The sequence below is a fragment of the Eleutherodactylus coqui genome, chromosome 1, assembly GCF_035609145.1.
Source record: "Eleutherodactylus coqui strain aEleCoq1 chromosome 1, aEleCoq1.hap1, whole genome shotgun sequence".
Classification (NCBI taxonomy): Eukaryota; Metazoa; Chordata; class Amphibia; order Anura; family Eleutherodactylidae; genus Eleutherodactylus; species Eleutherodactylus coqui.
In genome coordinates, this window is record NC_089837.1 from 245,857,507 (window position 1) to 245,877,861 (window position 20,355).

The 20,355-nt window shown below is 45.5% G+C and overlaps 1 protein-coding gene across 4 annotated transcripts in view; it reads right to left on the minus strand.

The window, feature by feature from the left end:
• Positions 1-20,355, minus strand: part of AK9 (adenylate kinase 9) — a 165,503-nt gene that overhangs the window by 129,662 nt on the left and 15,486 nt on the right. For all 4 annotated transcript variants that reach the window (XM_066607687.1, XM_066607671.1, XM_066607680.1 and 1 more), the window contains exons 5-8: positions 19,174-19,270; positions 17,270-17,382; positions 14,870-15,034; positions 13,006-13,128 (exon numbers count right to left, since the gene is read on the minus strand). In XM_066607687.1, coding sequence (XP_066463784.1) covers positions 13,006-13,128; positions 14,870-15,034; positions 17,270-17,382; positions 19,174-19,270 — 498 coding nt within the window. The remainder of the gene's footprint in view (positions 1-13,005; positions 13,129-14,869; positions 15,035-17,269; positions 17,383-19,173; positions 19,271-20,355) is intronic.

The following is a 20,355-nucleotide window of genomic DNA, read 5'->3' on the forward strand; positions in this document are numbered from 1 at the left end:
ATTGCCATATGGGAAAACCCCAACATTACGGGAATCCTGACAGGTAACACCAGCAATAAGCTAAGTCTTTTTGCTGACGACTTACTCCTAACAATAACCAAGCCATTAACTTCCCTACCCAACTTAACTGAATTACTAAGAAAATTCAGCCTCATTTCGGGCCTGAAAATCAACCAAACAAAGTCAGAAATCCTTCACTGCAATACCCCCCCCAACACACAAAAACTAATTGAAATTAATTTTCAATTTAAAACCCAACGGCAATACCTACCTTACCTAGGAATCAAAATTACAAACACACTAGACTCACTATACAAACACAACTATGAACCGCTCTTTCGCCAACTAGGACTAGATCTAGAGAGATGGGACTGCCCATACCTCTCATGGATAGGCCGTATCCATAGCGTCAAAATGACCCTTCTACCCAAAATGCTCTACCTATTTAGAACTCTCTCAATACCTGTCCCAACCGCGGACCTACAAGCCTTCCAGAAAAAAATATTCGCCTTTATATGGGCACATAAACGACCCAGAATTCCCAAATCCATCATGTGCTTACACAAAAAATACGGGGGCCTATCAGTACCCTGCATCGCGAAATATTACAAAGCCGCCCGCATGGCACAAATCCCACCCGTTTATGCCGGTCGCCATTCCCCATTGTGGACTTCAATTGAAGAATCTCAATTTACCCCAAATACCTGGCCAGCTCTTCTCTGGACAAAAACTCCCCTCCCGCCTGCGCTCAAATCAAGCTCACCCTTCACTTTCTACTCCATTTTACTTTGGCGACAAGTCAGATTCAAGCTTAATACCAAGAACACCTCCTCTCCTCTTACCCCTTTACTACACAACCAAGAGTTCGCGCCGGGCTTAGAGGGAACCCAATTCACGTGGTGGAAAACAAAGAAACTGACGACCTTGTATGACTTTCTAATACATGACAAGCTGACCTCGATGTCTACCTTTACCAACCAATACAAACCACCCCCACAAGAATGGTGGAGAAAAACCCAGGTCTTCCACTATTGGTCCTCTATTCTGCCCTCCGGCACGAAGACAAAAATGACCCAGATGGAGGCAATGTGTAAATTCTGCCCCACTCATCCAGCAATTCTTTCCCACTTCTATAACATGCTAAATACATCATTACGAGACTCTAAACTCTCCTACATGTTACAGTGGGAATCTGACCTACATACATCCCTATCAATAGAGAGATGGCACCACTGCTGTGATACCTTGAGCAAAAACAGCTGGCAGGTCTCCCTAACAGAGACATCCCTGAAGGTTCTCCATAGAGCATACCTAGTACCAGAAATAATAAACACAATCTACCCGGAGACATCCAGCCAGTGCTTCCGAGGATGTAGCGAGGTCGGCTCGCAGCTCCACATTTGGTGGACATGCCCGGTAGCGCAGGAACTCTGGAAAAGAGTCTCCCATCTTATAGCCACAGTGAGCGGCATCTCCTTCAGACCCAATCCTTTTGTGCTGCTGTTGGGAGACAAACCGGTTGGAATGCGTAACGCCCCCTTTAAATTTCTTCAACATATTACAATGGCAACACGAATCCTTATAGCACAACAGTGGCGCAAACCGACACTCCCATACAAGAGGTTGGAAAACCGCATCAACAAAACCCACATAAACGAGAGGCTCATTGCCATACGACAGGACATGGTCTAGCAATTTGAAAAAGTGTGGAATCCATGGATAACACACATTAACATACCAAACTTGACCTACGTGGTAAGATTGTAAATGAAAAATGGAAAGGTCACACCCCAAAAATAACAAAATAGACCCCAGTCCCACCCTGCACACCTATTCAGCCATTACACAACAATGGGTGGATGACATCGAGGTCAGCTCACCCCCTCTCTAAAAACAAGGCAAAATGAGATGGCGTTAAACATGAGCATATACCTAAAAACTGTACCCTGTATATATATTTTGTTTTGTTAATGTTTATTGTTTCCCCTTCCCCCCTTTCCCAGCCCCCCCCACCTTACCACCCCCCCTCCCCTGCTGACAAGATCGCTATATTATCAAGAATCCTCAACCTTTCCCCCACCCCCCTCTCCACCCTAACACCTTCCCAATATTAATAATGCACATTCGTCTGAATTGTGAGAGCTCTGTACTGCAAAATATCCGTAGCCCCCTGCGCGGGGACTCCGAGGCAGAGTGTTGCTAACTGTAAGTTTAAATTCAATAAAACCTTTTGAAACATAAAAATACTGACAGGGACGGAAACCATGTAAAACAGAGAGCAAGGAGGTATACATTTCACAAGCTAAACACTGTGGCTCTATTCCAATTTCAGCCAGGTTTCTGTCTTTATGCAGTAAATATTTGAATTATACCTGTTGTTATGAGATGACCTTTCCAGAATAAGCTCTAGTGTACATGAGGAATAACACTGTTCCGGCTATTATATGACTTGTATATGGGATTCTTCACCAGTTTTAACCTCTGCAGTTGCCATCTTTAATTGTGCAGTTTTCCCTGAACTACTGGGCATAGACATGCTGCTATGATGTATCCCATACACTGCATGCCAAGAGAGGAAAGCTTGCTCCTCTACCTCTGTAAAGCACATCCTCAGAAGCAGCAGCATGGAGGACATTATACAGAAGTACCGATTAATGCAGTCATGATTCCAGCACTGGGGTGTGAAATCCCCGCCTCCAGAAAGCTACTGTGATTAGCTAACACACGCCGTCAGCCAATCACAGCCATTCAATGACATCATTGTCATTGGCTGTGATTGGCTGAAGGCACGTGTGTTTTCTGGAGGCGGGGATTTCAAGCCCTGCGTCCAGAAAGCAATGCTCTGCCGGGGACCAGGAGGAAGCGACATCCTGCAGCAGCGCCGCAGAACGCCGGGGGAAGTGAGTAATGATTTTTATTTTTTGCTCTGCTGTATTCCCGGCGTATAAGGTGACAGTTGGGGGGTCGTCTTATACGCCCCGTCGCCTTATACGCCGGTATATACGGTATACTTTTTTTATTTTTACACATTTCTGGATGAATTGCAGGGAAGGGCTTCTATATTTAAGCCCTTCCCGACAATTCATCCCGCGCACGCCGGCAGCCCACTGCTTTCAGTGGAACCTGCTGTATTGCCAGCTCCATTGAATTCAATGGGCTAACATCGTTCTTCTCTGCCACAGCTGTTACAGCTGTGGCAGAGGAGAACGATCTTTATGCTGACAGTGCGGGGGGGGGGGGCACTCTTGCCGCTATTGTGGCTTAATAGTGGGACCTGGGAACTTGAGATGCAGCCCAACATGTAGCCCCTCGCCTGCCCTATCCGTTGCTGTGTCGTTCCCATAACTTTCTTGAATTGCCCCGATTTTCACAAATGAAAACCTTAGCGAGCATCGGCGATATACAAAAATGCTCGGGTCGCCCATTGACTTCAATGGGGTTCGTTACTCGAAACGAACCCTCGAGCATCGCGAAAAGTTCGTCCCGAGTAACGAGCACCCGAGCATTTTGGTGCTCGCTCATCTCTAATTGTGATTCATAAAAGTGCTCTCTAGTTATGGGTATTCACAACACTAGGATAGTCTGTAATACATGGTTGTGTATGTTTCTGTATCCCACTATTTTAATGGAATTTAATAAAGATAATTTTTAGCTAAACGTCTATACTGTGAAGGGCTTTATGATAGGGCTTTATAGCCTGTTTCCGCCCCTGTGAATGAATTGATTCATAAAAGTGACTGCTGTCCAATATAGTATTTGATCTGTTCTCCAGAAAGTTCCAGAACTAGAAATGTAACACTAATTATTCCACCTCTTGTTATACTGTACATACAGAAATAGCACTAACCATGAATTTCTTTCAAATCAAAGAAACTATAAGTCTTTACAGTACATGTGATAGAGAAATGAGTTCAAACCCTTCAGCACACCCATTCTTTTAGCTCATTTACTGTGCAGCAGGGGGTCCATTTAAAGTAAAAACGCAGTCATAGAAATAATTAAGGCTTCCATCTGGCACATAACTCAAGAGGACATTTTTGGAAACACCGTATAACGTCAAACAATGAGACATCTAGATGAAATTACAATTACATAACCTTACATTACATAAGCACAGGCTATGTGACTACTTTTTGTCTGAATACTATTCACACCCCAGTATGCTTAGAAAATCAGGTTATTACTCTCTAGCGGAAAACAAAGCTATTTGTCTGCAACAAAATAAAACACACAGACTGAAAAATAGGCTGAGGAATATATTCAATACATCTTCTTTAACTCTTTAAAGGGGTTGTCCCGCGCCGAAACGGGTTTTTTTTTTTTCAACCCCCCCCCCCGGTCGGCGCGAGACAACCCCGATGCAGGGAGGTAAAGAAAGCTTACCGGAGCACTTACCTTAATCCCCGCGCTCCGGTGACATCAATACTTACCGCTGAAGATGGCCGCCGGGATCCTCTGTCTCCGTGGACCGCAGCTCTTCTGTGCGGTCCATTGCCGATTCCAGCCTCCTGATTGGCTGGAATCGGCACGTGACGGGGCGGAGCTACACGGAGCCGGCATCCTGCACGAAAGGCTCCATAGAAGAAAGCAGAAGACCCGGACTGCGCAAGCGCGGCTAATTTGGCCATCGGAGGGCGAAAATTAGTCGGCACCATGGAGACGAGGACGCCAGCAACGGAGCAGGTAAGTATAAAACTTTTTATAACTTCTGTATGGCTCATAATTAATGCACAATGTATATTACAAAGTGCATTATTATGGCCATACAGAAGTGTATAGACCCACTTGCTGCCGCGGGACAACCCCTTTAATGACCAGTAATTTCTCAAAATTTTCCTTTTCGTTTTTTCATCCCTGCTTTTCAAGAGTTACAAGGTTTTTATTTTTCTGTCGACATATACTTATTAGGGCTTCTACCTTCTGGGACGATCTGTATATTTTAATAGTTCTACTTACTGTACCATATAATGCACTGAAAAACATTTAAAAACTTAAGTGGGGAGAAATAGGGCAAAAAAAAAAAAAAAAATTGTGCCATTATTTTGGGGGTTTTGCTTCTATGGTGTTCAAGGTGCAGCAAAAATAACATGTTAACTTTAGGGTCTGTACAAGTGTGTCATCAAATTTATACAATTTATTTAATGTAGTAATTTAAAAACAATGTTTTAAAAAATTGCTTTCTGTTGCCATATTCTCAAACCCATAACTTTGATATTTTTCCATTGCTGAGGTTGTGTGTAGAGATGAGCGAGCACCAAAATGCTCAGGTGCTCGTTACTCGATACGAACTTTTCGCGATGCTCGAGGGTTCGTTTCGAGTAACGAACCCTATTGAAGTCAATGGGCAACCCGAGCATTTTTGTATATCGCCGATGCTCGCTAAGGTTTTCATTTGTGAAAATCTGGGCAATTCAAGAAAGTGATGGGAACGACACAGCAACGGATAGGGCAGGCGAGGGGCTACATGTTGGGCTGCATCTCAAGTTCCCAGGTCCTACTATTAAGCCACAATAGCGGCAAGAGTGCCCCCCCCCTCCCAACAATTTTTACTTCTGAAAAACCCTCATTAGCAAGGCATACCTTAGCTAAGCACCACACTACCTCCAACAATGACACTCCGCTGCCACTTCTCCTGGGTTACATGCTGCCCCCCACCCCCGCACGACCCAGTGTCCACAGCGCACACCAAAGTGTCCCTGTGCAGCCATCAGCTGCCCTCATGCCACACGCTGCCCTCATGCCACACCACCCTCATGTCTATTTATAAGTGCGCCTGCCATGAGGAGGAACTGCAGGCACACACTGCAGAGGGTTGACACGGCTAGGCAGCGACCCTCTTTAAAAGGGGCGGGGCGATAGCCAATAATGCTGAGGTAACGTCAGGTTTAATGCAGGTGGGCTTCGGCCCACACTGCATGCCCCAGTCAGACTGGGGTTCTTTAGAAGTGGACACATGGAGTAACAACTCCGTGTGGACCGACAGCATGGGTGGCTCCCTGGAACCCACTGGCGGTACATAAATATATCCCATTGCAGTGCCCATCACAGCTGAGGTAACGTCAGGTTTAATGCAGGTGGGCTTCGGCCCACACTGCTTGCCCCAGTCTGACCGGGGTTTTTAATACATAGACACTGGCTGGTACAAATCCCTAATGTGAAGTCCCTGTGGACCCACAGCATGGGTGGCTCCCTGGAACCCACCGGCGGTACATAAATATATCCCATTGCAGTGCCCAGCACAGCTGAGGTAACGTCAGCTTTAATGCAGGTGGGCTAAAAATTAGTAGGATTACACTGTAGGCGATGGCCCAAAAAATTGGTGTACCAACAGTACTAATGTACTTCAGAAAAATTGCCCATGCCCAACCAAGAGGGCGGGTGAATCCCATTAATCGCTTTGGTTAATGTGGCTTAATTTGTAACTAGGCCTGTAGGCAGCTCAGTTCAAATAAAAATTGGTTCAGGTGCAAGTTTCAACGCTTTATTGAATTGAGAATTGAAACGTATAAACATTGTTTACAAAAGTTATATGACTGAGCCTTGTGGGCCTAAGAAAAATTGCCCGTTCGGCGTGATTATGTGAGGTTTCAGGAGGAGGAGCAGGAGGAGGAGGAGGAATATTATACACAGATTGATGAAGCTAAAAGGTCCCCGTTTTTTATGGGGATACAGAACGATGCTTCCATCCGCGGGTGCAGCCTATGTATTGTTTAGGGTGCAGCCTATGTATCGCTGCTGTCCGCTGGTGGAGAAGAGAACTCTGGGGAAATCCAGGCTTTGTTCATCTTTATGATTGTAAGCCTGTCGGCACTGTCGGTTGACAGGCAGGTACGCTTATCCGTGATGATTCCCCCAGCCGCACTAGACACCCTCTCTGACAAGACGCTAGCCGCAGGACAAGCAAGCACCTCCAGGGCATACAGCGCGAGTTCAGGCCACGTGTCCAGCTTCGACACCCAGTAGCTGTAGGGGGCAGAGGCGTCACGGAGGACGGTCGTGCGATCGGCTACGTACTCCCTCACCATCCTTTTACAGTGCTCCCGCCGACTCAGCCTTGACTGGGGAGCGGTGACACAGTCTTGCTGGGGAGCCATAAAACTGTCAAAGGCCTTGGACAGGGTTCCCCTGCCTGTGCTGTACATGCTGCCTGATCTCCGTGCCTCCCCTGCTACCTGGCCCTCGGAACTGCGCCTTCTGCCACTAGCGCTGTCGGATGGGAATTTTACCATCAGTTTGTCCGCCAGGGTCCTGTGGTATAGCATCACTCTCGAACCCTTTTCCTCTTCGGGTGTGAGAGTGGAAAGGTTCTCCTTATACCGTGGGTCGAGCAGTGTGTACACCCAGTAATCCGTAGTGGCCAGAATGCGTGTAACGCGAGGGTCACGAGAAAGGCATCCTAACATGAAGTCAGCCATGTGTGCCAGGGTACCTGAACGCAACACATGGCTGTCCTCACTCGGAAGATCACATTCAGGATCCTCCTCCTCCTCCTCAGGCCATACATGCTGAAAGGATGACAGGCAAGCAGCATGGGTACCCTCAGCAGTGGGCCAAGCTGTCTCTTCCCCCTCCTCCTCATGCTCCTCCCCCTCCTCCTCCTCCTCAACGCGCTGAGATATAGACATGAGGGTGCTCTGACTATCGAGCGACATACTGTCTTACCCCGCCTCCATTTCCGAGCGCAAAGCATCTGCCTTTATGCTTTGCAGGGAAGTTCTCAAGAGGCATAGCAGAGGAATGGTGACGCTAATGATTGCAGCATCGCCGCTCACCATCTGGGTAGACTCCTCAAAGTTTCCAAGGACCTGGCAGATGTCTGCCAACCAGGCCCACTCTTCTGTAAAGAATTGAGGAGGCTGACTCCCACTACGCCGCCCATGTTGGAGTTGGTATTCCACTATAGCTCTACGCTGCTCATAGAGCCTGGCCAACATGTGGAGCGTAGAGTTCCACCGTGTGGGCACGTCGCACAGCAGTCGGTGCACTGGCAGATGAAACCGATGTTGCAGGGTGCGCAGGGTGGCAGCGTCCGTCTTGGACTTGCGGAAATGTGCGGCTCAGCGCACCTTTCTGAGCAGGTCTGACAAGCGTGGGTAGCTTTTCAGAAAGCGCTGAACCACCAAATTAAAGACGTGGGCCAGGCATGGCACGTGCGTGAGGCTGCCGAGCTACAGAGCCGCCACCAGGTTACGGCCGTTGTCACACACGACCATGCCCGGTTGGAGGCTCAGCGGCGAAAGCCAGCGGTCGGTCTGCTCTGTCAGACCCTGCAGCAGTTCGTGTGCCGTGTGCCTCTTCTCTCCTAAGCTGAGTAGTTTCAGCACGGCCTGCTGACGCTTGGCCACCACTGTGCTGCCACGCCGCGCGACACCGACTGCTGGCGACGTGCTGCTGACACATCTTGATTGCGAGACAAAGGTTGCGTAGGAGGAGGAGGGTGGTTTAGTGGAGGAAGCATACACCGCCGCAGATACCAGCACCGAGCTGGGGCCCGCAATTCTGGGGTTGGGTAGGACGTGAGCGGTCCCAGGCTCTGACTCGGTCCCAGCCTCCACTAAATTCACCAAATGTGCCGTCAGGGAGATATAGTGGCCCTGCCCGCCTGTGCTTGTCCACGTGTCCGTTGTTAAGTGGACCTTGCCAGTAACCGCGTTGGTGAGGGCGCGTACAATGTTGCGGGAGACGTGGTCGTGCAGGGCTGGGACGGCACATCGGGAAAAGTAGTGGCGACTGGGAACCGAGTAGCGCGGGGCCGCCGCCACCATCATGTTTTTGAAAGCCTCCATTTCCACAAGCCTATACGGCAGCATCTCCAGGCTGATCAATTTGGACAGCAGTGGACGGCGTAGAACTCTGGGTGGTCGATAGATTGCTGGATGCACTTTCTGCCATCCACGACAGGACCTGCTCACACTGCTCATTTTCTAATAAAGGTCTACCTTGTGGACCCATTAATTGTGAGATTAATCTGGGGACGCCAGAAACGTGCCTCTCTCCTAATCCCGCAGCAGTCGGCTGCGATATACCTGGACCAGGAGCTCGGCCTGCGCCCATACCCTGACTTGGGCCTCCACGTCCTCGCCCGCGTTCACATCCTCTAGGCCTACCCCTACCCCTCAGCATGGTGTATTACCAGTAGTGCAGAAACAGAACGCTGTAATTAAATGTGCCGCTTATTGGCCTGTGGTTGGAGGCTGACTTCGCTTACGGAACGCACAGCAGAGCCAGGAAAGAATTTTGCGCAAGCCTGTAGTGAGACGTAGGTGCGTATGACTGAGCTAGTGGAATTCACAGCGCAGAAGCAGTCAAGTGTCCAAAGGCCACTAGTAGGCCTTAAGTATTTTGCTTCTATTTTTTTAAAGGCTGAGCTGAGACAGCAGACAGATACTGTAGGCAGCGTATATATGTATACTGTTTCCCTCTGGACGGGATGACGGCGGTGATATAACGGGCAACGCAGAGCCAGGAAAGAATTTTGCGCAAGCCTGCTGTAACACTTAGCTGCGTAATAATTAGGACTACTACCCCCAGCAGAGACGCAGTACACTCAAGACGATCACAGGCAGCCCAAAGATAGTATTTTTCCCAAATTTGTTTGAAAAAGCCCACTGCCTATATAGACAGTATATCTCTTTCCCTGCCTCACCAGTACTGGCCCTATACTATGTACAAGGACTGCAGACTGAGGACGCAATGCTCTGCACGCCCGATATACAAAAAAATAAAATGTGCAACACTGCTCACAGCAGCCTTAACAGTACTGCACATGGTCAGATGTGGCCCTAAGAAGGACTGTTGGGGTTTTTCAAGCCTAAAATAACTCCTAACGCTCTCCCTATAGCAGCAGCAGCATCAGCAGCACTGTCCCTGATCTCTGTCAGAATGCATCTGTGGCGAGCCGCGGGAGGGGCCGATTTAAATACTCGGGTGACACCTGATCTCCCAAGCCACTCACTGCAGGGGGGTGGTATAGGGCTGGAACGTCACAGGAGGAAGTTGTAATGCCTTCCCTGTCTTTCTATTGGCCAGAAAAGTGCGCTAATGTCTCAGAGATGAAAGTGAAAGTAACTCGAACATCGCGTGGTGCTCGTCTCGAGTAACGAGCATCTCGAACACGCTAATACTCGAACGAGCATCAAGCTCGGACGAGTACGTTCGCTCATCTCTAGTTGTGTGAGGATTTGTTTTTTTTTGTGGGGCAATCTGTGATTTTATTGGTACCACTTTGGGGTACATAAGACTTTTTGATCAAGTTTTATTCTATGTTTTTTTTTTCTTTTTAGAAGTAGTAGGGCCTAAAAAACATAATTCTGGCAAGCTTTTTTTCCCTTATTATGACCATGTTGAATAAATAATGACATTTTAATTGGTACAGATTTTTACGAATGTGTCAATACCAATTATCTTTCTTTTTTTCTTTCTTTTTTCATGAGAAATAGAAAAGGAGGTTTTAACGATTTTTACATTCATTTTTAGTCCTCATGGGAGAGCTGAACCTGTGATAGTTTGATCACTTCTACAATATATTTGTATTTCTTATGATGGCCCAACGCAATTGCAGGGTACCAATTAGTTCACATTGAAAGCAAAAGAAAAATGGCTCAAGGCGCAGGCACCCGAGTCACTTGGTACAGGTGTTTACCTGTTGTTTACATGGAAATTTTTATGAAGTCGTGGTTACTTCAGAGAAACTGAAGAATAAAATATGTATACACAGAGGAGCGTTAGATTTTCCTCAGACTGCATGTACCGATGTCCCTCTGCAGAATGTGCCACCCCTCCCATTCTCTTCGCTTTTTACCCTTAAAAGGTTAATGCCCCTTTTTATTCAAATTTACCCAAAGACTGGAGATTGCAGACCCTTCTTAGCCTCAAAGGCATGCTCCATCCCTGCAGTCCATGGCAGCTTCCTTATGTACTTTACAGCCTTTCAGTATATACACACACAGAGATCAGTTATATTCTCCTCAGCATATACACACAGAGGAGCGTTGGATTCTCCTCAGCATATACACATAGAGGAGCGTTGGATTCTCCTCAGTATATGCACATAGAGGAGTGTTGGATTCTCCTCAGCATATACACAAAGAGGAGCGTTGGATTCTCCTCAGCATATACACATAGAGGAGCGTTGGATTCTCCTCAGCATATACACATAGAGGAGCATTGGATTCTCCTCAGCATATACACATAGAGGAGCGTTGGATTCTCCTCAGCATATACACAAAGAGGAGCGTTGGATTCTCCTCAGCATATACACAGAGGAGCGTTGGATTCTCCTCAGCATATACACAGAGGAGCGTTGGATTCTCCTCAGCATATACACAGAGGAGCGTTGGATTCTCCTCAGCATATACACAGAGGAGCGTTGGATTCTCCTCAGCATATACACAGAGGAGCGTTGGATTCTCCTCAGCATATACACAGAGGAGCGTTGGATTCTCCTCAGCATATACACAGAGGAGCGTTGGATTCTCCTCAGCATATACACAGAGGAGCGTTGGATTCTCCTCAGCATATACACATAGAGGAGCGTTGGATTCTCCTCAGCATTTACACATAGAGGAGCGTTGGATTCTCCTCAGCATTTACACATAGAGGAGCGTTGGATTCTCCTCAGCATTTACACATAGAGGAGCGTTGGATTCTCCTCAGCATATACACATAGAGGAGCGTTGGATTCTCCTCAGCATATACACATAGAGGAGCGTTGGATTCTCCTCAGCATATACACAGAGGAGCGTTGGATTCTCCTCAGCATATACACAGAGGAGCGTTGGATTCTCCTCAGCATATACACATAGAGGTGGGGTAGATTCTCCTCAGCATATACACAGAGAGGTGGGGTAGATTCTCCTCAGCATATACACAGAGAGGTGGGGTAGATTCTCCTCAGCATATACACAGAGAGGTGGGGTAGATTCTCCTCAGCATACACACAGAGGAGCGTTGGATTCTCCTCAGCATATACACATAGAGGAGCGTTGGATTCTACTCAGCATATACACATAGAGGAGCGTTGGATTCTCCTCAGCATATACACATAGATGTGGGGTAGATTCTCCTCAGCATATACACAGAGAGGTGGGGTAGATTCTCCTCAGCATATACACATAGAGGTGGGGTAGATTCTCCCCAATATATACACAGAGGTGAGGTAGATTCTCCTTAGTATATACACATAGAGCTGAGGCAAATTCTCCTCAGTATACAAATCATTTCCCTAGCCTTTATGGTTTCTAAGAAAAGAACTCTTTCATGTATTGCAAATTTTCACACATAGAATTGAATATTGATGTTTTAACCACATTACTTTTCCTATTTAGGACAAAGAATGGTCATGGCAAACTTTACGTTTATGCACTACAGATGTGTGTTATTAGTTACATTACTTTGGCACTCGGAACTGAATAATTAAGTTGCGACTGCTTTACTTTTCCTATTTAGGACCTAAAGAATGTTTGTTCCAAATTTTACATTTGTACTGCACCAGGAAGTTAGAGAATTAGTGGAGCGTCACTCAGTGAGGGCTTTTGCCTTTATATATATAGATAACATATGTGCAGACCTGCATATGCAGAGAAAATATGGATAATCATAAGGATCATATGGATAAATGGATAATCATATGGATAAATGGATAATCATCACAACTAACTTTCCCCCCCTCTCTGCACAATAACCTCAGTGCAGAGCAAAGACCATGTTTAGAACACTTTCCTAAAAAAGTCAATGAGTCATTTTCAGACACTAGTTCCCTCTGTGAAGCACACCTCTGAACTTCTTTTAACAGAGCTGTAGCCTTGGAAAATGGCCGTCTCTATTATCATGCACAGGAAATAAAATTTAAAAAAATCTAGAGTCTGAAAACAAAAACAGTTTAGAAGAAAAAAGAAAGATGTTTCCCTATCTCGTTTTATTTAGTAAAACAATTTCTAGGCGATACATTCCCTTTAAATATACAAGGTTTCTCAATTATACATAAATGCACTTTCAGTACATTACCTCTACAGGACGCAAAAGAGTGTCTTTATATAACCATATGCGCTCATCAACATTTTCAGGAAAATCTTCAGGTCTATACACAAGTTGGCTCAAAACTTCTTTCGAATTGTCAAATTCCTCTTCCTAAATAGAACAGAACACCAAATAATATTCCTTCATTATAAAATTTGCATGTAAATTTATTTTCCGCCTGTGCTGTTAAACTGTTGGCGTTGTGATATAAATGATGCCAAGATATTCTGTCTAAATCCTCTATATTTATACACAAGCTTAGATTGGGAAATACGCCACTGCCAGACAGCTGCAGTGATGTTTAGTTCAAGGGGGAAACAAAAGAACCAAAAGGAATAGAACCCCACCTATTCAACCTATCCTCCCCTAATAGCAGATGTAGTTAAACAGTTGGGCAGACAACAATGATGTGAGATCATTAGCAGATCCTACCAAAATCAGCTGAATCCAGCAACAAAAAGCGTTCTAACAGCAGACCTTTTTTTTTTTTAAAGAGGATGTGTCATCATGCTAGCTTTTTCTTTGTAAGGGCAGCACAGTAAGGGGCCTGGTTTGCTTTCCTAATAGACAGCCTGGCACAAAAATATCATGCGACTGGACTAATAGAGGTGATTAAAAAATACACCATACCATATACATGTGTTTATAAGAGGAGCGCTCCCCCTGCCCTCCTCAGATACATAGCTGCCAACTGTTCCTCACCACTGAGGGGGGCAGAGAGACAGGAGGAGCGCCCCTGTCATGAGAACATTTAGAATAATGTGTAAGGTGTACATTTATTGCTCCAACTCTTCTACTAGTCAAGTAGCACAAAATGTTTTGTGTTAATTTTGGCTAATAGGAAAGCAAACGTGATGCCCTTAAATACTGTAGCATATTCTGGTGAAAGAGAACTGATCAATGTGTTTGAAAAGTCATAGATTATATGATACGCGAGGAATGTAATTATTTACAGTCAATATGGGGAATATTTTTTAGGATTGGCATTTCATACGCCAGACTTAAACTATCACCAGAGTAAGAGCCGCCAATTTTGTTAAGAGAAGCATGCTTCTTAATAAATGTGGTACATCTCGGGCCACTTATGCACTGCAAACTGGAATCTACCCCAGTCCTGAGCTGGCATAGATTTAATTTATGCCAATTTCTGACCCAAATCTTAGTAAATTTGTGAGGTTTTGCGTGATTTTATCAATCCCCTCTAAGCCCAACCCAATTATTTTGTAAAGTGGTCAGAGTGGTGTAAAAGTAAAGCAAAGGAGCTGTGCCCCAAAATTTGTATATTTACCCATCATAGGTTGCAAGGGGTTGTATGAAGGGGCTGGGAAGCGGAGAGTGCTTCATACCTGGTGGACATCAGCTTTTTCTGATAGGTGACAGCGACCGGCAATGGCTGCAAGCAGAGCAAGCTCCAATCGCGGCCATTATCTGCTTATATGTTATGGTTAATAGAGACTATAGTGTCTATACAGATGGCTAGAGGTATGGCTCCCCTCCAGCATCCCATCAGCTTGCCCACAACTTGGAAGCCAATGTACTCACATCACAGCCAGAGCCTTATTTTTTACATGATGTAAATTTTCAGGAGGAGGTATACAGGCAGCCCACAATGTGGCAAATTTTTTGAGACTCTTACTCCAAGGGTACTAATCTACGACTGGTTTGTAAAATGTTGGTGTTAGATGAATGTGCCCAATATGTGCAAAATTGAGGCAGACACATTTATTTTAATTGTTTTTTCAAAGCCGAATTTAGAGATTACATCACTAACTGGTTAAAATCTTATGTTATCAGTGACAATGCCACCACTCTGTGTAATCTGTTGCAATCCAGAACTCTAGAATAATCTTACCTCTTCTTCTAGCTCTTCTTCTTCCTCGTCCCCTTCTTCTCCCTCTTGAGGTGGCTTCTTTCTCTCCTTTAGAATAGGATCCCATTCTTCACGTTTATAAACCCTGCCTGTCCCAGGATCCTGTTTAAGTCCGCTTAGCCTTCTACTCAAATCTTTGTCTGGACACTTTCATTGAACACAAAAAAAATAAATATTAAATGTCTTAAACTGTATTATGCAAATAAGGGAGATGGAATAAATCCTCCACAGTGCCACCTATTGGAAGGCAGCATTCCTTCAAGCCAAAGTTAGACTCTTTATACAAGCCTTGTATCAACGACTGGTAATTAAAAGCAAAGCCAGACTCCATGTACAGACAGCTGTTTCAGGGTATTTCCCCTTCCTCAGTTTCGCAGTAGGAGTTTGGCTTTGCCAGTGAGAGGCCTGGGACGGAGGTCATAAACGCTATATTTTCACCCCTGGTCTAGGGGAGCACCTAAACCAGTGGTGGCGAATCTATGGCACGCAGAGCCCTCCCTGCTGGCACGCGTCACCGTTGGCCAATTACCACCTTAGTGAATGCCTGCAGGCATTCACTCAGTGCTGCTATCTGTGCTGATCCTGGGGCACACTGTAATGTCAGTGCTTCCACGAGGAAGAGGGGTAAGTATGTGGGGCTGGGGGGGCATTATGACCACTGGGATGACCGCTGGGGGGACCGCTGGGGAAGGGGGGGGGGACCGGGCATTATTACTGCTGGGGGACCGCTGGGGGGGGGGGGCATTATTACTGTTAGGGGACTACTAAGGGACCACTGGGGGGGGGGGCATTATTACTGTTGGGGGAACCACTGTGGGAACCGCTGGGGGGAGGGGGGCATTATTACTGCTGGGGGACCCATTGGAGGACCCCTGGGAGGGGGGCATTATTACTGCTGGAGGACCCACTGGAGGAGCCCTTGGAGGGGGGGCATTATTACTGCTGGGGAACCGCTGGAGGGGAGTGGGGCATTATCACTGCTGGGGGACCTGCTGGGGGATAGGGGGGCATTATTACTGCTGGCAGGCCGCTCGGGGATGTCACTATTTTTACTGGTGGGTGAGTGTCACTATTATTACTGCTGGGGGTTGTCACTATTATTACTGCAGGGGGGCCGCTGGGGGGGAGGGGGTGTCACTATTATTACTGCTGGGTGGCCGGCGGAATTGTGTTGACTTTGAGAATAATGTTATCACATTATTTATTCTGCACACTGAATGTCCAAAAAACAAATGGGAGAATTTCTTTTTTTCCCCCAATTGCCCTACAAATTTTTTTACAGAAGTTATGCAGAAGTTATATGGCTGTGTCAATGGAAAAATGAAAAAGTTATGGCTCTTGGAATGCGACTGCAAAATGAGTTGAAATTAAATGATTAGACCATTTAAAAAACCTGCTCTGGTGGGCACGACAGGGTGGTAAGAAACCCGCCACTCAAGGGGTTAAAGGGGTTTTCCAGGGAAATACTATTGATGACCAATCCTCAGCTTGCGCCCATTCAGCTGATTGGTCGGGGCCCCGAGCAATAGACCCTGGCCGATCCACTATTGATGACCTATCCTGATGATAGGTAGATCAATAGTATTCCCCTGGAAAAGCTGTAAAGCTACTCTCACACAGGCTTTTTTCTTCTGCGTTTAACGGGGCGCGTTTAAGCGCAGCGCTAAACAGTGTCAATCATTACCATTCATTGCAATGCAGCTTCTCAGACAAATGTTAAAACGCAGTGAACACTGCGTATTTCAAGCACAGTCTGTTCTATTTTTATGCTCTTCGGCATTTTAAAATGCGATGCTTTACACATTAAAATGCATGGGGAGAGTTTTCAGGTAGAATGTGGTTACTACGTTTTCAGCAGCATTTTTGACTGGGTGTTTTCAGTTCTGGAATTATGAGCTTGCTTCGCTTAGTTTATAACTGTCCTGAAAACGCAGTCAAACGCTGTCAAAAACAGATGTCAACGCAGTAAGTGCGGTATTAAAAAAATGCAGTGCTTTTTCAAGTGCCTATGTGAGAGTGGCCTAATAGGCATGTATGCATGGCAACCATGGAAGCCTTCAGCAGGCCCCAGGCTGTCATGATAACCAATCACATTGCAGGGTGGAAGGGGGAAGGTTGGGGCACTAGAGGAAGCACGCTCCTCCAGCTGGCTGCATCTAAACAGTTAACTGCCATGATCAGAGCAGACTCCGATCGTGGCTGTTGCCGATAGCTGTCCACTGTTGATTCCGAGTCTGGTCCATACACCCTTCTTGATCGCATGGGTTAAGCGGTTGTTCGCCTGTTTTATCTTTTCATGTGCTATTTATTATTCATAGCTAATTGACACTAATCTCGTTAATGCAAATCAGAATTGTGTATGATTAATCTCCAGCATTTTACCTTGATATTGATGATGATATCAGGTTTTAATTTAAAATTCTTTATTAGCTCAATCTGTTCTGGAATCTTAATGAATTCTTCACAGAGGGATGGGAGCCCACAAAGCAAATAGCCTAAAAGGTGGATAAAATATGTTAGCGATTCTTAGGTAATCAGTAGAAAGGTAAACTACAAAATACGTTCTGCGCTAACAAAATGACAATGTGGAGTTACCTGTGCATTAAAGTGCTTTTCTCACCATAGTGAGTTATCGTACACGCCATAGGATAATGCTGGTTTACACAATGATTATCAGAACAAAGGGTTTTTAGTGCTTATAGATCACAGGTTCCCCTTTCAGATTTTTTTCTCTTCAGCGTGCTATTTCCTTTAGTGCTGTTACACTGTTATAATGCACATACGGCTACTATACAGGGTGTACTTAAGAAGACTTGTGCTGTATCTCACTACTGGTGTCGTATATTGAAATATCAACAGGGTAATTGAATAGGAAGGCATGGATGTGCTACATGCACACGGGCCCCGGAACATGGATTTCAATTTTGTGCTGTGGTCCCTGCAAGAGAGTAAAATCCAATGGCATAGTTAAAGAGTAGCATGTGAGAAGCAGAAATCTGCTTTCCACATCCCCCAAGGGACCATTGCTATGACTAAAGTAAGGAAAGAATACTCAAAGTGGCCTCCTTCTGCTACAGCAGTGAAAGATCATCCATGAAGTCATACACCATCATCTGCAGGAGATTCAGGTAGTGATCTGCATTGAGATTTCCTGGAGAGAATGCAGGTCCAAAGAGACGATCATGCCAAATTTCAACCCTCATGTTCATGCTGAAATTTGCATTGGCTTCTAATTGGGCCATGCTCTTAATAGTAGTTTTCATTGAATCTGCACTGAATCGGCATTTCACTGTTTACTAACAAAGTCCCATAATGATAGCATCAGCCCTGGATTGCGCTGTTGAACGGCTCCATGGATGTATCATAACAGAAGGTGGACACTTCAAACACGATTTACTTCAGTCAAAGCAGTAGTTCCACGGGACTAAGAGTGAACAAAAAGCGAAGCTCTGCTTCGCAGATGCTATGCTTCCACACTGCAATTAGGTTTTATTCTCTGTCTTACAGGAGCCACAACACAAAATTGAAAGCCATATTCTGGGACCCCAGGGGCCCATATGCGTGTAACACATCCATGCCTTCCTATTCAAGTACACTATTGTTATTTCAATATAAGACACAAGTATTAAAATATAGCACTGAATCAGTGTTTTTGACTACAAAAAATAATCAAAATTGTCTTTACAGCTCTATAAATAAAGTCAATGGATTCCAAATTTTGCCTACATTTATCACAAAGTTAAAAAACTAAAATCTCTCAGCCCTACTTAGCAACGTTGCCTTGGACTAAATAATAGAAATAATTTTTCTCAATATATTAGGGTACATAAACTTTGTTATGTCCTCTGTGTTAGCTTGGACGGTTAGCTCATGGACTGCTCTGTATGAACATCAAGTGCTTGCTCACCCATGCAAAGTACGTCATTATACCGATACACGGGCAAGCTGCACACCAAAATATCATGGAACATGTACAACACAGTTTATCCATTTTTCTTTTCAGAATTTAGCCTTATTTTATAGTTCTGTAAAATCTCTGTAAGAAAGGTGCCTTTTCCCATTAAGTCTTTCATTTTTATTGGCACATCTGCAATAATAGAGGAGCGAAATAAAAACACAACTGAAGGATGCCATACAGCAAGGTATGCATTACTGTTTTATCTTACTAGCAATTTTAAATAAAGGGTGTCTGATTTGGCCAAAGAAACTAAAATAAAGCATGCAAACATTGCATCAAAATGGCACAGTGTGAGCAGGTCTGTCCCTTATGTAGAGTAGCACATTACCATGGTGGGCGACTTCTGCAGAATTTATCTTGTCCACTATAAGCTGCATTATCAGTTCATCTTGTACACTCTGACCCTTATAAAGTAGTTCTTGAATCTACAGAGAAAAAGTCACATGGCAAAAAAACGCCCATTAGGTACTGCATTACCCAGCATCTGTAAATTCCATTTAAATTGTCTGCAAATCTGTCTGGCCCGCCCATGTGAAGCCGGCCTAATACTTCTGTCTGTTTTTGCTGTTATAATATTTGTTTGTGATTCGAGATTCTGAGAATGCTGAAATCTTGAAAGCACAGCCAAGTACCGTGTTCCCCCGAAAAGAAGATGCTATCTTATATTAATTTTTGCCCCAAAAGAGGCACAGAGTCTTATTTTTGTGGGAAGGGGGGAGTGCTTATACTTACCTGGTCCATGGCATCTGGGTCCCTGGCGCTGCTGGTCTCTGGTGGCAATGTGGTAGACTGCAGTGTCCTCGGCGTTCACACAGAACTCTCCTTCTAGTGACGGGGCTTTGAATACCCCACCTCCAGCAAGCAAGTCCTGTGATTGGCTCATGAACGCAGTGGCTCAGCCAATCAGAGCCAGCGATCGATGAGCTAATCCCAGCCATTCAGTCATGTCATTCACTGAATGGCTGTGAATGATCGAGTTCCAGCTCCGATTGGCTGGTGCTCGATCCAATTACAGCACTTACTTGCTGGAGGCGGGGTATTCAAAGCCCCGTCACGAGAAGGAGAGTTCTGGTCAGTTCAGAGGACACAGCAGCCTGTGGCAGCCCTGGGGACCAGATGCCACTGGCTAGGCGAGTATTGATGTTTTTTTATTTTTTTTTCAATTTGCTATGGCTTTTTTTTTAGGGAAACATGGTAGCGACCACCTGTTCCTTTTATCTGTGCTCTAGACCCTCTTTTTCATCCAGTGCAACTGTCGATCTGCCACTGTGTTTTCAAGCATCACTTCAGCAGTAAACACAACAGCAGAAAGTTACCTACAATGTCTATCATGCACAGATCTTCTTTTTCTGGCCAGCCCTGTAGCTCGGCCCACAGCTTACAGGTCCTTCAACTTACTAGCACCAACCTCCTTCTACTCAGAGTGCCAGAGAAAGCTCCTGAAGCAGACAGACGGGAGCTTCCAGCACTCTGAACTGCACATGAGCAATACAGAGCTGTGCATCTACCC